A 16,865-nucleotide genomic window follows, 5' to 3' on the forward strand; every position below is an offset into this window, starting at 1 on the left:
GCGGCTGACTCAGGTCGCTGCACTGTGTCGTTAGGCCTGAAAGAGGAAGTCGAGGCCTTCAGCCGGGAGGCCTGTCGAGACGCAACAGTCTCAAACAAGTAACGCAGAAACGTAATCATTTGCCTGAAATAAAGTACTTAAAAAAACTTTTTTCTTCATAAAAAAATATTTAAATAATGGCTTTTGACTTTTTCATTTTTCTAAACGGCCCTTTTCGGCGGTCATATTTCTTCGTTATTAAATGGATAACTTATAGAAAATATTATCTAGATTATTATCACGCATTAAATAATATTATTTTATAAAATTTATACAATTTAATTTGTAACAACCCACTCATATTCAACGCATATTTCGATTTTGTATTAAACAAACAAAGAAAAACACGTTTTTGAGTCGTTTAACGCACCAACACAGCTGCTAATATTACACGCCCTGGTTCGTACGTCATTGGTTGTCGGGGTCAGGTATGGCACAGCGGTCTGTAGGTGAGTCAGCGAAAAGGGGGCAATTTGGATCCGTTTAAACACGGGAGTCCGATCCACCGAGGCCCGCACACGCTGAAAAATCCGAGCCTGGTTATCGAAACGGCAAACGATTTTTCATCAGTGACCAGCGTCCATATGGAGCAAACGCTCCATCCACTGACGAGTGGAAATTAATTCACTGCCAGCCGCGCCGGAGTGTCGCGCGGCGGGAAAGTTCACAGGCTACCCGAGGTCCGACAAGGACGCGCGACCGGCTCATTCACTTCTCCATCAGATGGAATACAATGCGCGTTCCCGGCATGTGCACGCAGTCTTATACACTATATGGACAGATCAGACTTAACGTGACGACACCTGCAGACTTTAGACTGACATAATAAACCAAATCATTCCCCTCTTTATAAATATTTCATCTCTTACTGTAAGGCTTCCCGGTTTTCCGATTGATCACGTTAATGATTGTGATTATTCGATTAAAAGATGTCGCTGCAGTGTAAACGCCCACGTCCTTGTTGTACAACTTTAGCCTACTTTCACGACCAAGGCATTTAATTACTCTCCATTTAAATAATCTGCCTTGCCCCTTTGTTTTTAGAATTCAGTATATTTTAAAAAAAAAATACAAATTCCTCCAAGTAACGTAACGTCCTTCCATCCCAGTACAGCGGTCTCTTATCACGTGGCTTCAGTCCTGACTGACTGGAACCTTTAAGATATAATATAGAGACAGCTTTTACCCACAAAAAGCTAAATGCAAACATCCTAAAGTGCCCATTACTTCATATGGGGCAAACATGAGGTTTGAAGCACCTTACAGTTCAATGATTTTCTTTTCTTATACTTATCAGACTAACATTCAAGCTGCACTGTGCCGTTTGTTTTCACATTCATCTGGGAAGAAAAGGTTATCACCTGGATGTATTTGACATCAAATCCTAGTATGAATTTGGACAAGAGTGACTTGGAGTATTGAACTGTTATATGAAAATTCATAGATTTAGCATAAGGACTTTCTGGCAAAGTCAAAAAGTCTTTGTGAGGAAAACCTTTGTGGCTTAACTGTTAAACTACAGATACTTACCTGAAGACCATTTGTAATGTGACCATGTCCATGCAGAAGACCAGGCATCTTCATCTGATTAGCCATTCATTCAAAAAGTTCACTTTTATTTGAATTAAAATATAAATCAGTGCTTTGGGTGCATTTCAGACAGTGATGTGATGAGCAAACAGGTGTGAGAAAGAGCTACACATTTGTTTGCTTTTCTCTCCTTTTCTCCCCCCAAATTCAGAAAATAAACACGCCAAATCAATAAACCCATCATTAAAAGTTTGCGGAGGTCACAGAACGAGAGAAATGAAATGCTGTTTTTCCATGGAGGTCTTTAGAAATATAACAACAGTCCTCTGCTGGGCATTACAAAGAGCACAGGTTTAACCTCTGAATATTTCAAACATAAAAATCCACCTAAATGCTACATAATCGTTTAAATTAACCCACGTCTTGCAAATATACACACCCCTGCATAGGTCACTAAGAAAACACAGCAGACTGGACTGATGTTAAACAGCAGCATATTACAACTACCTCATTTACATCACATGTCCGATTCCTCGGGTCCCATTTTGCTCATGTGTGGACTATGATGATAACGATGAAAAGATGCGATGAAAACTTACTTATTCTGCAATTGTAGCTGCATCACAGTCTTCAGCAGGGGTTGGCTTTTCTGTCACACAGAATTTAATACTTTCCAAAACTTCAGGCAACTTTTAGACTCTGTAAAGTTGAGTGTGACTGGTGTGATTGTGATCTCTCAACAGCTGCTGTTGAGCAAAGCAGAAATTCTACTTCCAAGTCAAATATTTACATCTATGTCCTCTCTGTGAGAAGAGCAGCACTGATGGTGATAATAATAAAACATTTTATTTGTATAGCACTTTTCTAAATACTCAAAGACACTTTACAAGGATAGAGAAAGCAACAATGAAAACATATGAATAAAAATAGAAACAACTTTAAAAAGAGAAAATACAATGTCAGTAGAACTGTGGGTATTTCAATGAACACCATGTTAGCGAGAGATAATCTAACAGAACTACATACTGGAGCCAGTCTTTCACTGTCAGATTGGACTAAATTCTTATTAACTTGGCCAGAAGTGATTGGCTGCTTACTGAAATCTAGGCTTTAACTAAACCCTGGGAGTAGTGAGAGTCAGGCGGTGTCTTGTGTGTGTTTGATTTTTCCCTACAGGAGCTGGAGGTGTGTGGGAGCCAGGCCCGGTGCGACTGCTAAGTCACTGGTGATGGCGTGAGCGAGTGGTGGTGGGAGGGGGTGGCAATGTCACATCTTTACAGCAGACACAGCTCTCGGTAGAGGGGTGGAAGTGAGACCGTGATAATTATACAGCACTTCTTCAAATGCTTCAAAGTGAAAGGAACAAACCTGGTAACAGTCAGTTTGGAACAAAAGGGATGGAGACTCGCTCTGTTATCTTCTAGATTTGATTCCCAGCCAACATATTATTAAAACTACAATAACCACAAACCACCAGTTTAGAAAAAACGTGAGCTTTCAGTTGTGTGTTAAAAGAACAGCGCCCCGACTGTCCTTGTTCGGTGGCTTCAGTCTCCACAGCACACCTGAGCTGAGCGGGCAGGAACAGGGAGAGATGGGTTTTTTGCAGAAATGTTTCTTTTGTGGTCCTTGCTGAGAGAACGGAATTCATTACACCTCCTAACGCACAATATACACAATGTTCGTTCTGGAGCTCGTCCGAGGGGCGGGTGAAAAAAAAAATACAAAGAAACTGTTCATGTTTCCCCCGTCCTTCATTTTTCCAGAAACCTCATTGGACGAAAAAATAAAATAAAATAAAATGATGTTATGTTTAAAAAACTTTAACAATTATTTTTACAACTTGGCGCCAGGAATCCATTATCATTCATGGGTTTGGAACACACTCTTAATAAAAATAGGCTTCATTTAACATACGGAAAAGGTGGTGGGGAGACACTACTCATAATGGGAAGGATAAATATTTCATAACTAGGGTGATAGAGGAGGACGAGGGAGATAAATTCTTAGTGAGGACAGATTAGGAGACAGACATTTTAACTTATATCCAGTACATGGCATAGATCATACATGAGGGTCAAGGCAACACATCGTTTTAAACCTAACTACTCAGTAATCAATCTCAACTAGTTCTCAACGGTGCCCTCCCCCAATCCCAAACAACGTTCCAGAGGAGGACTGAAGGAAAAGGCAGGCGTCCGGCAGTCGTCCGTCCTTGACGCTGGATCTGAGAGGGTCGGGGTGGAGAAGGAGGGTGTGTGGTCATAGATGTGACGCGAACAGGGAGGTGTTGGTTCCCCAGGTGTCTCATTGGTTGTAGAGGGAGCGCTGTTCCCAGGGCATGGCCTGGATGGTGCGTGGCACGGGGGAGGGCTTGAGTGTGGGCGCTCCGTTCGGATGAAGGGAGTGGCCGATGGGGTTGATGGTGGTGAGGGGTCGCTGGGGGGGCAGAGAGAAAGTGTCCTGGTGCTTCGGCTGGAGAGGGAGGTGGAGAGACAAAGAATTGTGTCACCGGTGCAGAAAAAGAGTTGATGGATAAAATAAAACGACAGTCATGGATAATGCAGTGGATGGACAGGGAGAAGGCAAAAGGAAAAAAGTCACAGCGATGCATGAACAGTGGAAAAAGCCACTGCAAGAGCACAAAACACAAAAAGCAATGGCGGTGCAAAAGCTGCAACACAACACCTGACTGCTGTGATATATATCGTCCTTTCTTACTCAAGTGGAATTAAACCATCAGGGCACAGTAACTCGTACCGAGAGTTAACTCCATTTTTGACTTGCTGTGGGAATGTGCACGAGTGGACGCGCTACACAGAAGGAAACGGGCAATGTTTCCTGATTTAATGACGAGAGTTTAGTTTTTGGTCGACAGTGTTTCTTGTTTTCGTTAGTTTCCACACTGACTTTGTTTACTTTAGTTTACCATTGAAAAATCTTTGGTTATTTCACTGCTTTACTTCATGAACACTCTTACAGGTGGTACTAGAACAAGAGCCAGTGTTAAATAAACTTCACAGTCAGTCCTGTTGATGTTATTGTTTTTATAAACAGCGTGTTGAAACACTCGACCACTCTATGAAAGACTAAGCCTGGACACCTGCAACCTTTAACACCCAAAGAGCCACTTGGACCCGGTTTCCACGCAAAAGAAAACACTGGGAGCTGCAAATACTTTTTGACATCTAAAATAAAGATAACACTGTATATATTGTTTTTTACTTTTATGCTTTGTGTGAACAACTAAGGTGTGTTGCTTATGAAATCCATGAAGTGCTACAGAGAAAATTACATTTTATTTATGTAATTAACACATTTTGAACTCTTAAAGAAATATAACAAAAGGAAAGACACCAACATGAACTAAAATGATCCATGTAGCAAACAAAAACTGTTGTGAGCCGCCACCCTTATATCGCCTTTGGGCTTTTGGACCCTTGGCCTGGCTTTTAAAAAAATAATTGGAAAAAAAGCACTATGCTGCTAAAAACAGAAAAATAGATATTTGCAAAATTCTGCCTAAATATGTATTTTACCTGGTTAATGTGTGTGGCGGGACGTGGTTTGCAGCGCCGCTGCAGGGGAGGCGGATGCACCTGAGCGGCACCCGCAATCACGCCTCAACGTCTGTGCTATCTATGCTGTTGTGTTGGTATGTGTCGGGCTGTGAGCTGAAAAGCTACAGCTGGCTGTATGCGTACAGCAACCGTGTGTGAAAAGCGTGTTCATGCAAACATCGTCGGGTCTGCCGTGGTTTGTTTACAATGGGACTTCTGTTCCTGAACCTCTGCGCACAGGGTCTGCAAATCGGGGCTGTACGAAGTCACTTTCATCTTTACGCAGGACTGTAAGCTTTCATCTGTGAGGCGTGAGCTGTGTTTGTTTTTAACATAGTTCACGGTGGAGAACAGCAGCTGACATAATGTGGATCCGAAGATCCATAACTGGCCTACCTGGGGTTGAAAGTCTCGATAAATGCACGGCGTTTCGGCGGGTATACCGGCTTCCGCGAATGTGACGCTTATTTCGAGCGATGAAAAAATAATAGAATATAATTTTATTTTCATATTTCAAAATCACAATAATCTTCCAATTTAGAAGTACAAGTTAAAAAATTACTAACATAAATAAAATACACTTCAGCTAAATACTTTTCCCAAACCACGCGGAGCCGCACTATAAGGACTAAACTATAAGGAGCCGCAGGTTGCCGATCCCCTGGTCTAATAAAATAATGGCACCAAAGTGGAATGGTGGTTAGAAGAAGGCTCTGGGTTCAAATCCTACAGTCTTCAGCAGGTTTTCTCATTTCTTTAGATAATATGACAAATTATAGCAGCATAAATATATTTTAAATACTCCAATCTTATTTGTATGCCTTGTTTAGAAGAACTAGGCATTTATTCTTTTAATCATAAACTACTCCATAGAAGGAAAACCTTTAAATTTGACTGTAAAGTTAACTGGATGATTATTAATTCTGAGACATAAAGAACTTTTCTGTGTTCATTCAAAAGAGGAGCCTTATGGAAGGAAGCACATTCATTAATAGAGCCACTGGTTCTTTATCATCAGCTAAGAAACACTGGTTTTCTCTTGAACTTTTAGCCACTAACGAAGCACCGCTGAGCAGCTGACAGAGCAGATGTAGTACTGTACTGCTTTTAAAAGGTTTTCTACACAAAGACTTAACAAAACTGTTTTTACACTGATTTTTCTGCCTTTTATTCACAGGTCCTGTCTGTCTGACCCATGTTCCTCCAGGGTTTTTAGAAGTGTTTGCAACAGATCTATGTTGCAGATGTCCAACTTTTTTAAACTTAGTTTTGGACTGCTGTATGAACATGGATGTCATAAATATGTTTCAGTATGTGATGGTGTAAAGCCTAAAATACAACATGGAAACGTGCAACACAAGCTCACAGGGTGACTGGTGTGAAAGAGCAGAAGGCACAGCCCCAGGTTACTAATGTTAGAGAGCCTCATACCGCCAGTGAAGGTCCACAGGTCACAGCCCACGACAAAGGATCACCTTAGCAGCCACATTTTAGCCTGTTTTCTTTGCTGGCTGACTAATTGAAAAATGAAATTTCTACCATAATTGCAGGACGTTAGTAATAAACATCCTTCTTATGGAACGTCGGTATTTGATTCAATACAATGATTAAGGTTTAAATTAAAGCCAGGAGTGCTGCTCAGATGGGCTTATCAGCTGACAGGACATGGAAGAAGATCAGCACTAAACTGGCTTTATTGTTTACAACCAAGCAATGACTGAAGCCCTTTACTGCTGTATTGTTACAGCATTACTGTAAAGACCAAGTTAACACTAACATGTAGTATAATAATACACTAGATTCAGTGAATCACTGCCTGTGTACGTGAGGTTACAGACTGTGAAACTACCTGGATTCTTTTAATAATTTTCCTTAAATTAGAAAGCTTAGAGTTTTACATCCTAACCTAAGTTACAAGTGACCACGTTGAGCAGAGGGTCAGCTAAAGGTCAGCTCTGAATCACACCCTGTACAGTTATGAAGGGGGAAGCTATTCACAGACACCCAAATCATTTTTGTACCATACTGTAAAACTTGTTCATTTCATTTCTGAAGTTGAGCGTTCTAACACGGGACTCAATCATCGTTGGCACGATGAGAACTTCTTCCTGTTACCCAGTAATAAACTCTAAAAGCCTACAGTTGTTCTCTTCGGACAGCGCTTTAAGATCCAGCGTGGGTCACGGATTCGCCACTACAGAACTTTCACAGTGTGAGCACTTCACAGAGAGTGGACACTGAAGGAGAGCATCTTGAAGTCTGGCTCAGTGGTAGCTTTGCGCAGTTCTGCTTACACAGCTGAAAATGACACGTACAGTTAACTGACACTAATTTGACGTTGTGCAGACAGACTCGCCACTCTGCTGGTCCGCTTCACTTTGCAAAGAGGAAGCCACGAACTTGCCACCTTTATCATAACAGAAACTCATTTCTGTCTCTTAGAGATGAAACTGTTTCCCATTAGCAACAGAAAATGTTTCTCTGCGACTTTGTGAGAAAGACCTGTGAGGAGAAGCTCCTGGTAGAGAGAGTATTATAGCACTAGTCTCTCTCTCCTGGTGTTATTAGGTAAGATAGAGGAAAGGCAGCTAGCCAGCAGAAAGCAAACAGCGAGTGTGTGGCGGTGCTCTCTCATACCATGGGGTTGGCGCTCAGCCTAGTGTATCCTGAGCTCATCTCCTTTACCTCAGGCACCAGGGGCTGAAGAAGGGAGTAGGAGGAGGACGGGGTAGCACTGGACGAGGAGACGTGTTTATTGGAGGACGAGCTCCTCATGTTCTGCTGGCTGCCCTGAGAGGACACTGAGCTGGGGCGGCCCTGCTGAGACACAAAGAAAGCTCGACGTAAACGCCGACAACAACAGAGCTACGAAGAAACAATCGCTCACCAGAGCTCCTCCTGACATTACCTGGTGGGGGTCAGGCACAGGCTGACTAGCCACGCCCCCACCCTGCCCTCCTTGGGACATTGGTGAGACGCAGTGAGAGGGGAGAGGTTCCGGCTGGCCATGTCCGCCATGCGGTTGCATCATGGAGTTAGCATTATTCTGCTGCTGTTGCTGTTGTTGCTGCTGGCGACGAGGTGTAGCTGAGAAGTTGGAGCGACGACCGCCGGACTGGATGGAAGCAAGGGTAGGAGAGAAAGACACAGGAAAGGGTGATTGTACCTGTCGTTAGACACGCTGTTAAACAGAAGAGGTGACAGATGAATGTGATGTTACTGTCGAGGTTGGTCTCAAACCTCTTGTGCTGTTCAGACCTGATTCTTCCACATCTATCTCACACCTTTCACTGCCCTGTCTAAACCTATTAATATGATGAAGATGAAGTGGTAAAGTTACACACACACCCACGCACGCACAAACATATACACGCGCGCACACACACGCACACACTCAAACAGAAATTCAGTATTTCTCTTAAGGTTGCCGCTCCTAAAACGGGACAGTCGACTCCAATCTCGTCTCTGTCATTTAATCACGGAAGACACCGTCGTCTCATCGTGCCGTCCTCCAACCCCGACAGCGTCAGGATTTCTGCTGACATTAATTTAAACCTAACATGCTCTCTGACGGTTTCCCTGAGCAGCACATAAATACCTCTCACCCATACCTTTGCCTCCTCACACCTCTAACAAAACGAGCTATTTTATGGGAATTTGTGGTTGGTTGATTTTTTTTTGTCTGTTTTACAATCTTCTCATCTTTGTGGATATCTCTCATATTTACTTTTGTCTACTGTTACACAGAGCAGTGACATGGAAGTGAAAACAAATGCGAATGTTTGAGACTCGGGCAGTATTAAAGCATGTTTGAGCATTTAGAAATGCAAACACTAATGTGTTTTAATAATGAGATATTAAAATGTGGCGTTGGGATTCTGTATTGTGCTGCCATGGCAACAGTACAAACAAAGTAACTGTTGCACTGAATTTAGCCCAGCTGATAAAGCTGAGCCAGTCAGGAACAAAGCTGCGTGACTTCAGCCCGCTGACGTCCGCTGCTCCAGCAGCTGTCTTCAGCTTTAACAGCCAGATGTTTCCTGAGCTGCTGATTTTCTAATCAGTAACAGAAGTTTAAATCGACATGACTGAGCTTGTCTGAAAGCTTAATGTAGCCTGCGCTAAATTACAGTTTGGGCTACATACAAAATATTCAAAATACGGCCTTCCACAGCAGGAAAACCACACGTATAATCAATACATTACAAGCTGCAAAGCACTAGAGATCGATGCACTGATAGGGCGTTTTCACAAACTCTCAGATTTAGTCCATTTAAACCAAAGTCTGGACAGTGTTTGACTTTGATGCTATTTATTTGTGCAAAAAGACAGTTATAATTCCAGGCGTGGACCTTTGGAGTAGCTGGTCTCAGCCCTGTTCCAACAAACTCTACAACAGTTACCTTGATGGTTAAAACATGATCCGACCTCAACCCAACTACTAGTTATGGTAGTTGGATGCAACAGATGTCCAGTACACTTTTGCCCATTAAGTAAATTAGGAGCTATCCACTAGTCCACAATTCAACACCAACTTCCTGTTTTTACTTGTGTCTGCACAGACCTCAGACATATCTGGCAGACTGAACATCCTGATGTGGTTTGTAGTGACACATTTTGGCTCGCCTGCTGTTTTCTGTGTATGAAAAGAAACCAAACCGTGGGAAAACGCTACAAGTACACAAACATATCAACTGATTCAGACCAAAGTAAATAAACCACAGGTCTGAGAACAGCAAAATTAGAAGTTGTTTAACATAAAAATTTAGCTCATGGCCTCTTTTGGTATCAATATTTTTTTTTGTTTCCTTAATTTGCTTCTTTCTTTTCTGCAGTTTCCAGGACTGATACCGGCTGATGCTTGTTAAAATCTGCTGATACATCACTGCATCCCTACAAGCAATGCACACTTCAAGCAGAGATGCTGCTCAATATTCACCATTCATCAAACAGCTGTGCAAAGCTGGGGTAGACTTGTGGATGTGTTAGCTCTCCCTGGCAGGGTTTGCACTGGATCTCATTTTTGCTGGTTTGTTTTGTTTTTTTTTTCAAAGAAGATGACTGCAGCAGTCTTGCTGTTCCATACTTGTGCTGTTTTTTCAGTTACCTCTGATCTCACAGCTCCACAAAAAGGTCAAAAGGTCTGCTAAGTAAACTGACATCAACTCTACTTAAATATGGTCAAAGAAGTATTGTTACACACCCGCACGGCAAAATAAGTGGAAAAAAGTAGAACCCATAAGGCTGTGCCTGCTGGTCACCGTCTCTACTTTTGATTGGATTGAGACGTGTCCCATGACTAAGGTTTAGTTTGAGAGTTCGAACATTGATGCTAGTACTAGCTGAAGTTATCCACTTTGCCCACCTTGCACTCCATCTCAAATATCAGCAGTCAAGTGTTAGGAAAAAAAAGACTCAAATATTTCTGATATGAGATTTTAGATGTTATAGTCAATAGCAAGCTCCAAATATGGAATCCAAAAGTGTAGAGTATACATTCTGTGAAGACAGCGCCAGGAAAAAAGAACACTGTGATGGTTTTTTACTAAAGAGCCGCGCGTACATCAGAAGCAGGCTGCATCAGGAATTTGATCTAAAATCTAAAATGCCCGTATGCGCTGGTTCTCCCTGAAACTGCCGATTCTGCCTCACACGCCACATTCACACACATGCTCACTCACGCTCACACCAACCTGGTTTTTGGCCGCGGCGCTGCAGCGGTGCTGGGCCAGGTCCAGCATGGTTCGGTAGCTCTTAAAGCAGGACGGGCAGTTGAATCGGTTCTTATGAACCAGCCCCATGCACACACAGACACACACAGACACACACATATAAGTTTGGATTACTGTACTTGTTAGGAAAATCAGCTGAAATGTATTCATTCTCTGTCATCTGAGCCCTGAGCCTTTCCCTAATCTCAGCCTAACCCTAGTCTAACCCTAGTGCCGCGGCACACTTCCACTACAGGAAGACTGGATAAACATTCTCCCAAGCAGGTCAGTGGAGAGAGGAAGGAAAACACAGTACAAACTACACTGTATTACATGCACACACACTTCAGTGTAGAAAAAGTCCTAGCCATACACATCAACATCCATACATGCCAGTGTTCCCACTAATATACATATACATACATATATTATTATATATATATTATTGACCCCCACCTCTGTTCCAGCAAAATCAAGGAAACGTCTTTACAAGAAAAAACATAACACATTTTCTGAAAAATTAAAGTCTTCATTACTCTTCACTTCAAATATTCACCCAATGCAAAACTGGTGTGACACAACAGATAAAGCGTCAGTAGCTTTAAATGAGTGCATCACTAATGTTAAAGGTTAACAGCTGTAACATGAGTGAAGAACAACATAACATACGTTTTGTTTGATTAGACAATAAGTGTGTTTTTTGTCTGTTCAGGAGCATCTCTATCGAGCTCTAGAGCTACTTGAACGTAAGGGGAGTAAGGGCTAATGCCAGGTAACAGAAAAAAATGATATAAATGATCTTTCATATTGTTCTTTATGTTTTATTAAAAAAGATGCTAGCTTTGTTAGCAAAGTGTAAGCTACAGCATACCAAAGCTACAAGTCAGGATCTCCCTGCCGCTGCTTCATCATTTGAGTCTTTTAATCGATGACGTGAAGCACGACACTAAGTTGCAAGATTACCCTTTAAGAGGTTAGCTAATGAGTGCGATGTTATTCCACAAACTAGTTACTGGGAACAGTTGGTTTACTAATGAGTATTTTATGTGCATAGTAAAGCTGGGAGTTTGTAACAGAGGACCCAGCAGATACAATAAGGTTGGCTTACATGGAGCTCACATTACATCAGTGCATTGAGCTAGCAGGGTCTGGCTTTTTCACTCTTATGCAGGTACACTTACTTTATGACCAACTAAAAGCTAAGCTGTAATAACTTAGTTTTTCTGATGATGGGATAGCATTTTATCATGAAGGTGATCACACAGAACAGCTTTGTATTGATGTGCAGTGTCCCTTATAGCAGTGGTCCCCAACCCCTGGGCCATGGACCGGTACCGGTCCATAATTCGTTTGGTACCATGAGTTGAGGATCGAGTGGGAAATGTATGGTTTTCAGGGTTTTTTATCGTTATTTTGTTATAGTTTTTATCGTTAACTCGGTTCCCTGGGTCTTTTCCCGTGTGTTATGAATAAATCTTCTTCTTTTTTGGTACTGGTTTTATTTTGTTGTATTTATCCACGACACCTTAAAGGCCGGTTCGTGAAAATATTGTCAGACATAAACGGGTCTGTGGTCCAAAAAAGGTTGGGGACCGCTGCCTTATAGTTAAGAGGACAAATGGACCCAAAATGCACAACTCCCACAACACATCAACACAAGGGTCGAAGGGTCAATTTGTAACCAGTCTGTGTATTCATTAATTCATGCTAGGAAAAAAGAGAAAGCAGACTTCCCTTTAATGATATTCTATATTGCTCTAATTGTGTAATTACTTTACCACTGAAAATAATCCCTAACGAACTACATTTCCTCCTGTGAGTAAAGTTTAACAACTACGATACCCAGGTGTTTCAGGAAAACACTGATCCTTTTTCTTTTAGATCACGCTGTAGAATAGACACACTCATCAGTGGGATGTGTTTTTGTAGCAAAACAAGTCACATTTAAACGCAGCTGCATTTTACATTTCTTTCAAATACAACACAAAAAACGGCTTCGAGAGAACTACAGTGTTAGTCACATCAGTTAAGCCCACGCTATCATCAGAAACACAGACCTACCTGGTTGGACGCAGCAGCGCTGCAGCGATGCTGAGCCAGCTCTAACATGGTTCTGTAGCTCTTGCAGCAGGAGGGACAGTCAAAGCGGTTGGGCCCATCGTCGTGGATCCTCTGATGGTTACGGAGGTACCGGGCCAGGCGAAAGGCCTTCCCACACAGGTCGCACATGTAGCGCTTCTGACCGTGGATTCGCATGTGGTTGCGCAATGACATGTAGTTGGTGTAGGGCTTACTGCAAAAGTCGCACCTGGGTTTTGGAGTTGAAAATGGCGTGAACATTAGTAACAAGGAAAGGAGTAGAATGTTTCATGCATTTACGCAAACAAGCCTCACGTCCCAACCTGAAGTCTCCGGTCTTGTGGGTGAGTTTGTGGTTCAGCAGGGAGCTGGCGTGTTTGTAGGCGCAGCTGCACAGGTCGCAGACGTACGGCCTCTCGTCTGATTCCATGTCGTCTGACACTGTTGTTGCTGGTGGCGGCGCCGGTGCTGGTGCTTGGGACTCCATAGAGAGCCTGGAGCTGGAGAGCGACGCTGAGGAAAGGCTGGAGCTGGAGAGCGATGCTGAGGAGAGGCTGGAGGTGGAGAGGGCTGCTGAGGATGAAGGAAGCTGATCGCACCAGCTGATCGTTGAACTTGGCTGTGACGGTAACGTTAAAGGAAATGTTAACACTAACTACATTCATACATTAAAGAAGAATGAGCAAAAATTCCTCAACAGCGACGCAAAAGACTCATCGATAAGTGCAAATACTTGATTGCAGTCACTGCTACCAAGGCGCAACCATTGACTGTGAATTACTTTCTGATACAGGGCGAGGTTTTCTTCCCTTAAATGAATTCATCATGCAAAAAATTAAATCATAACACTTGTTCATAGCACTGGATATTCCTGATATTTAATTCAGCATTGACATCCTCTCTCTTTCTGACCACTTGAAACACCTGACAAACCTGCACATGCAGCTGCCTGGTGTGATATGTGGATATCTGGGATGATAGACAGTTCTGAGACAAAGCTTTACACAAGAAAATTGCTTTACACAATTCCAGCCAATCAGAGCCCAGATCTGACATAGCTTCAGTACCTAGTGGGAACATCTAAACACTTCAAATAAAGGGTACAGCCCTTCCTAAATATCTATTACTATGTATTAAACTTAAACAACATTTAATTATATTTGCATTAAATGACAGCTAACGACTCTTATTATGTATTTAATACATATAATTTTACTCTTTCACACGTATGTATCTTCACATAAGTTCAATCAGTATGTTGAGAGTAAATTCTGAAAAACTACTGCAGTACCACATGTAGAACTACACTGTGGGCCTAGAAACACTAGAACCAAACAGACACACAGATTCTGTGGAGACACTAACAACTCAAAATCCTCAGGTCATTCATTAGGCTGACACCAAGCATAGAGCAGAATGGAGTAATTAGATAAATCAACGCTTGTGATGCTTTGACAGTTCAAACACAGGCCTAATATCAGCCTCTAATGTGTATCCCTAAATAAGATGTCATCTATCAATGGGAGTCTCTGTTTATCTGTTGTGCCACATCAAGTTTTCCTTGCCCCCTGCCACAAAGGGGGTAATTAAAGAAAAAAAAAAACGCACACATTACAGCAGCAAAATTGTGATTTTAATGCTCAGTATCACTATGATCATTCTTACAGCTAGTGCATCCCAAAAAAAAAAAATCACTACGTTAGTTGTAAGAGATGAACACCAGAACCGTCTGCTTGTGTGACAACTTGTTTTCTCACCCCAGAGTGACTAAAACATCAGGACAAACACAGAAATGTAAACATTAAACTTCCATATTTGGCACTGCATGTTTGAGATGCTACGTGACAACACACCAGCAAGCGTTTTATTGTTTTTACATATCAACTCCTAAGGAGCTTCTGTGGAAGAGTATACACTGTGAGACAAATATCATGCTGGTGTGTCCACTTTACACTGTTGGACACTAAGGGGGAGAGGGAAGGAATACAGAGTGACACACCGCAGAACGACTTCCACAAGTCACAAATCACAACAGATGCCTTGGACCTAAAAGCTACGGGACGCTATGGGAGCTACGGTGAACTCAACGGTTCATACCCCCGCAGGCCGTCCCACAGACTATTATGTTTCGATTCTAAAGATTAAAGTGTGGTTGTGGTCGCTGATAATCTGTCGGAGACTGAATGAAGTGCAGTCCTCCGCGGGGCGTCTTCCGCTCCCGTTTCCTGCGAGGTATCCAGCCGTGTTTACTTTGCGCTGCTCGCTAATATTGTAGGCCTGATACATGTAAAACTGGTTCCACTGCCCAGAAATGCACGCTTGTTTTGGTCTTACACCAAAGACAGGTTAACGTGTAGAAGTCTACACATTTAAACTGTTTTTCCAGTCTTGTCGTAATGTGCAAAGACTGCTGCTGGCTAAGCGTACTCGGCTTTGACTGAGACAGTGTTGTGAGAAGTTAGCTTAACAGCGGTGCTTAGCTGCTCCATCATTATTTTCCTAGCAGGTAGTCACTTGGTGTTTCTCTTTCCAAGACAGCAATGACAGCATGCGTGGACATAAACGTCCAATTTCGCCAAACCGTTTGTGGAGTTGTAACAGAAACGAAATTCAAAAGGAACGAGTTATTAGCTACTTAGCTCTGCAGCTATGAGTCAAACTAGGCCGGAAACCGCTCAGCATGACGTTAGCCGAATGCTAACGAAGCTGCTCTGTGACACAGCCTGCAGCTTCAGCTCACCCACAGACACTCAACCAAAACCCACGTGTAACAGAGAGGTGCGCTAAATGCTTAGCTGTAAAATTGTCGCTCCACTAGTTATTTGGTGCAGCTATTTCTACCCATGGTCGCTAGCTAACAGTGATGGCAGCTACTGGCTTTCTTACTCCGGAGTCGTTGGGGTCCTTTTTCCAGAACAATTGAGAGCAGTGGCCGAAAGACTCTGTCGATGTAACATAGTTCACCCCGTTTCTATCTTGGAAGTCTCCATGTGTGCTGCTGGTATTTGTCCGAGCGTACATCGTCGGTTTTCAGATTTTCGACTATGTTTTATTTTTTTAAGCTGAAAAGAAACAGGGCCGCTTTGTCGGGATCTTCTTCCGAAAAGAAAAATATTGTTTCTGTGAAATGAGCGTTTTGGCGGCGGGTATGTCGAAGCGTATGGAGCATTACTGCCGCCTCCTGGACCGGAGTATGACAGCGAAATGAACGCATAGACGCTAAATTTCAACCAAAGCTTCATATTTTCTTTGCAATGGTTTTAAGACTAAGCGAGCAGTTTATTTACACATCGATGCTGACGAAAATCTTTACCATAATGCAGTGTGTGTAATTTTTTGAGAACGAAATGACCCAACAGCTGCCAAAACAATATCATCAACTTTTTGAGGACTGGTTTTATAATTACATGAGAAATACTTTTTAAGTGTTTCCTTGAATTTTTTTGAGTAATAAACATGACAGTATTTCATTTAACGTAATTAACTTATTTACTAAAACTAACAAAGCCACACTGAATTTTACCTTCGTATGTAAATGGTCCAAGTTACAGCCCTACAAGTAATTTCCAGTAATTTTGATCCCTCATAGTTTAAATAGGAAAACAGCACCCATTTAATATGTATACCATTTTTAAGGGGTTCTGCTATTGAAACTCCAATATAGATAAGACCTAATGATATTAATGCCCAAACTTGTTCAGAATAAATCCTGTTATTTAGATATGGTGACTTAGTTGCAGCTTTCACAGAGCTTAAATATGCTTTCATGTGACCAGTTCCTGTATGTAAAAAGAAAAAGAATACCCAAAAGGAATCAAATTTCAACGCTGTAACGTGGGGACAAACACCCAGTTAATAATTCACATGACTTCATTAAACATATTAAAGTGACTGTATGTATGTCCCAACTGAGGTTGGACAGAATTCCTATCATTCTGTGTACAAC

General features: G+C 42.1%; 1 protein-coding gene across 4 annotated transcripts; it reads right to left on the reverse strand.

The window, feature by feature from the left end:
• Positions 1-2,396: 2,396 nt before the first annotated feature.
• Positions 2,397-16,058, reverse strand: LOC146389171 (uncharacterized). 4 transcript variants are annotated; one of them, XM_084926882.1, is made up of 7 exons: positions 15,806-16,058; positions 13,243-13,538; positions 12,902-13,148; positions 10,823-10,912; positions 8,038-8,244; positions 7,767-7,946; positions 2,397-4,044 (listed from the first exon to the last, which is right to left on the reverse strand). In XM_084926882.1, the coding sequence occupies exons 1-7, from the start codon at positions 15,938-15,940 to the stop codon at positions 3,877-3,879; spliced, it is 1,323 nt and encodes a 440-aa protein (XP_084783008.1). In that variant the 5' UTR covers positions 15,941-16,058; the 3' UTR covers positions 2,397-3,876. The 4 variants fall into 4 exon arrangements, with proteins under 4 accessions (XP_084783008.1, XP_084783007.1, XP_084783009.1 ...); XM_084926881.1 differs by having other exon boundaries at positions 7,767-7,949; XM_084926883.1 differs by having other exon boundaries at positions 7,815-7,949; positions 15,806-16,057.
• Positions 16,059-16,865: the final 807 nt, after the last annotated feature.

This window comes from Perissodus microlepis, chromosome 4 (genome assembly GCF_051167445.1).
Source record: "Perissodus microlepis isolate ML-2025 ecotype Zambia chromosome 4, ASM5116744v1, whole genome shotgun sequence".
Lineage (NCBI taxonomy): Eukaryota > Metazoa > Chordata > Actinopteri > Cichliformes > Cichlidae > Perissodus > Perissodus microlepis.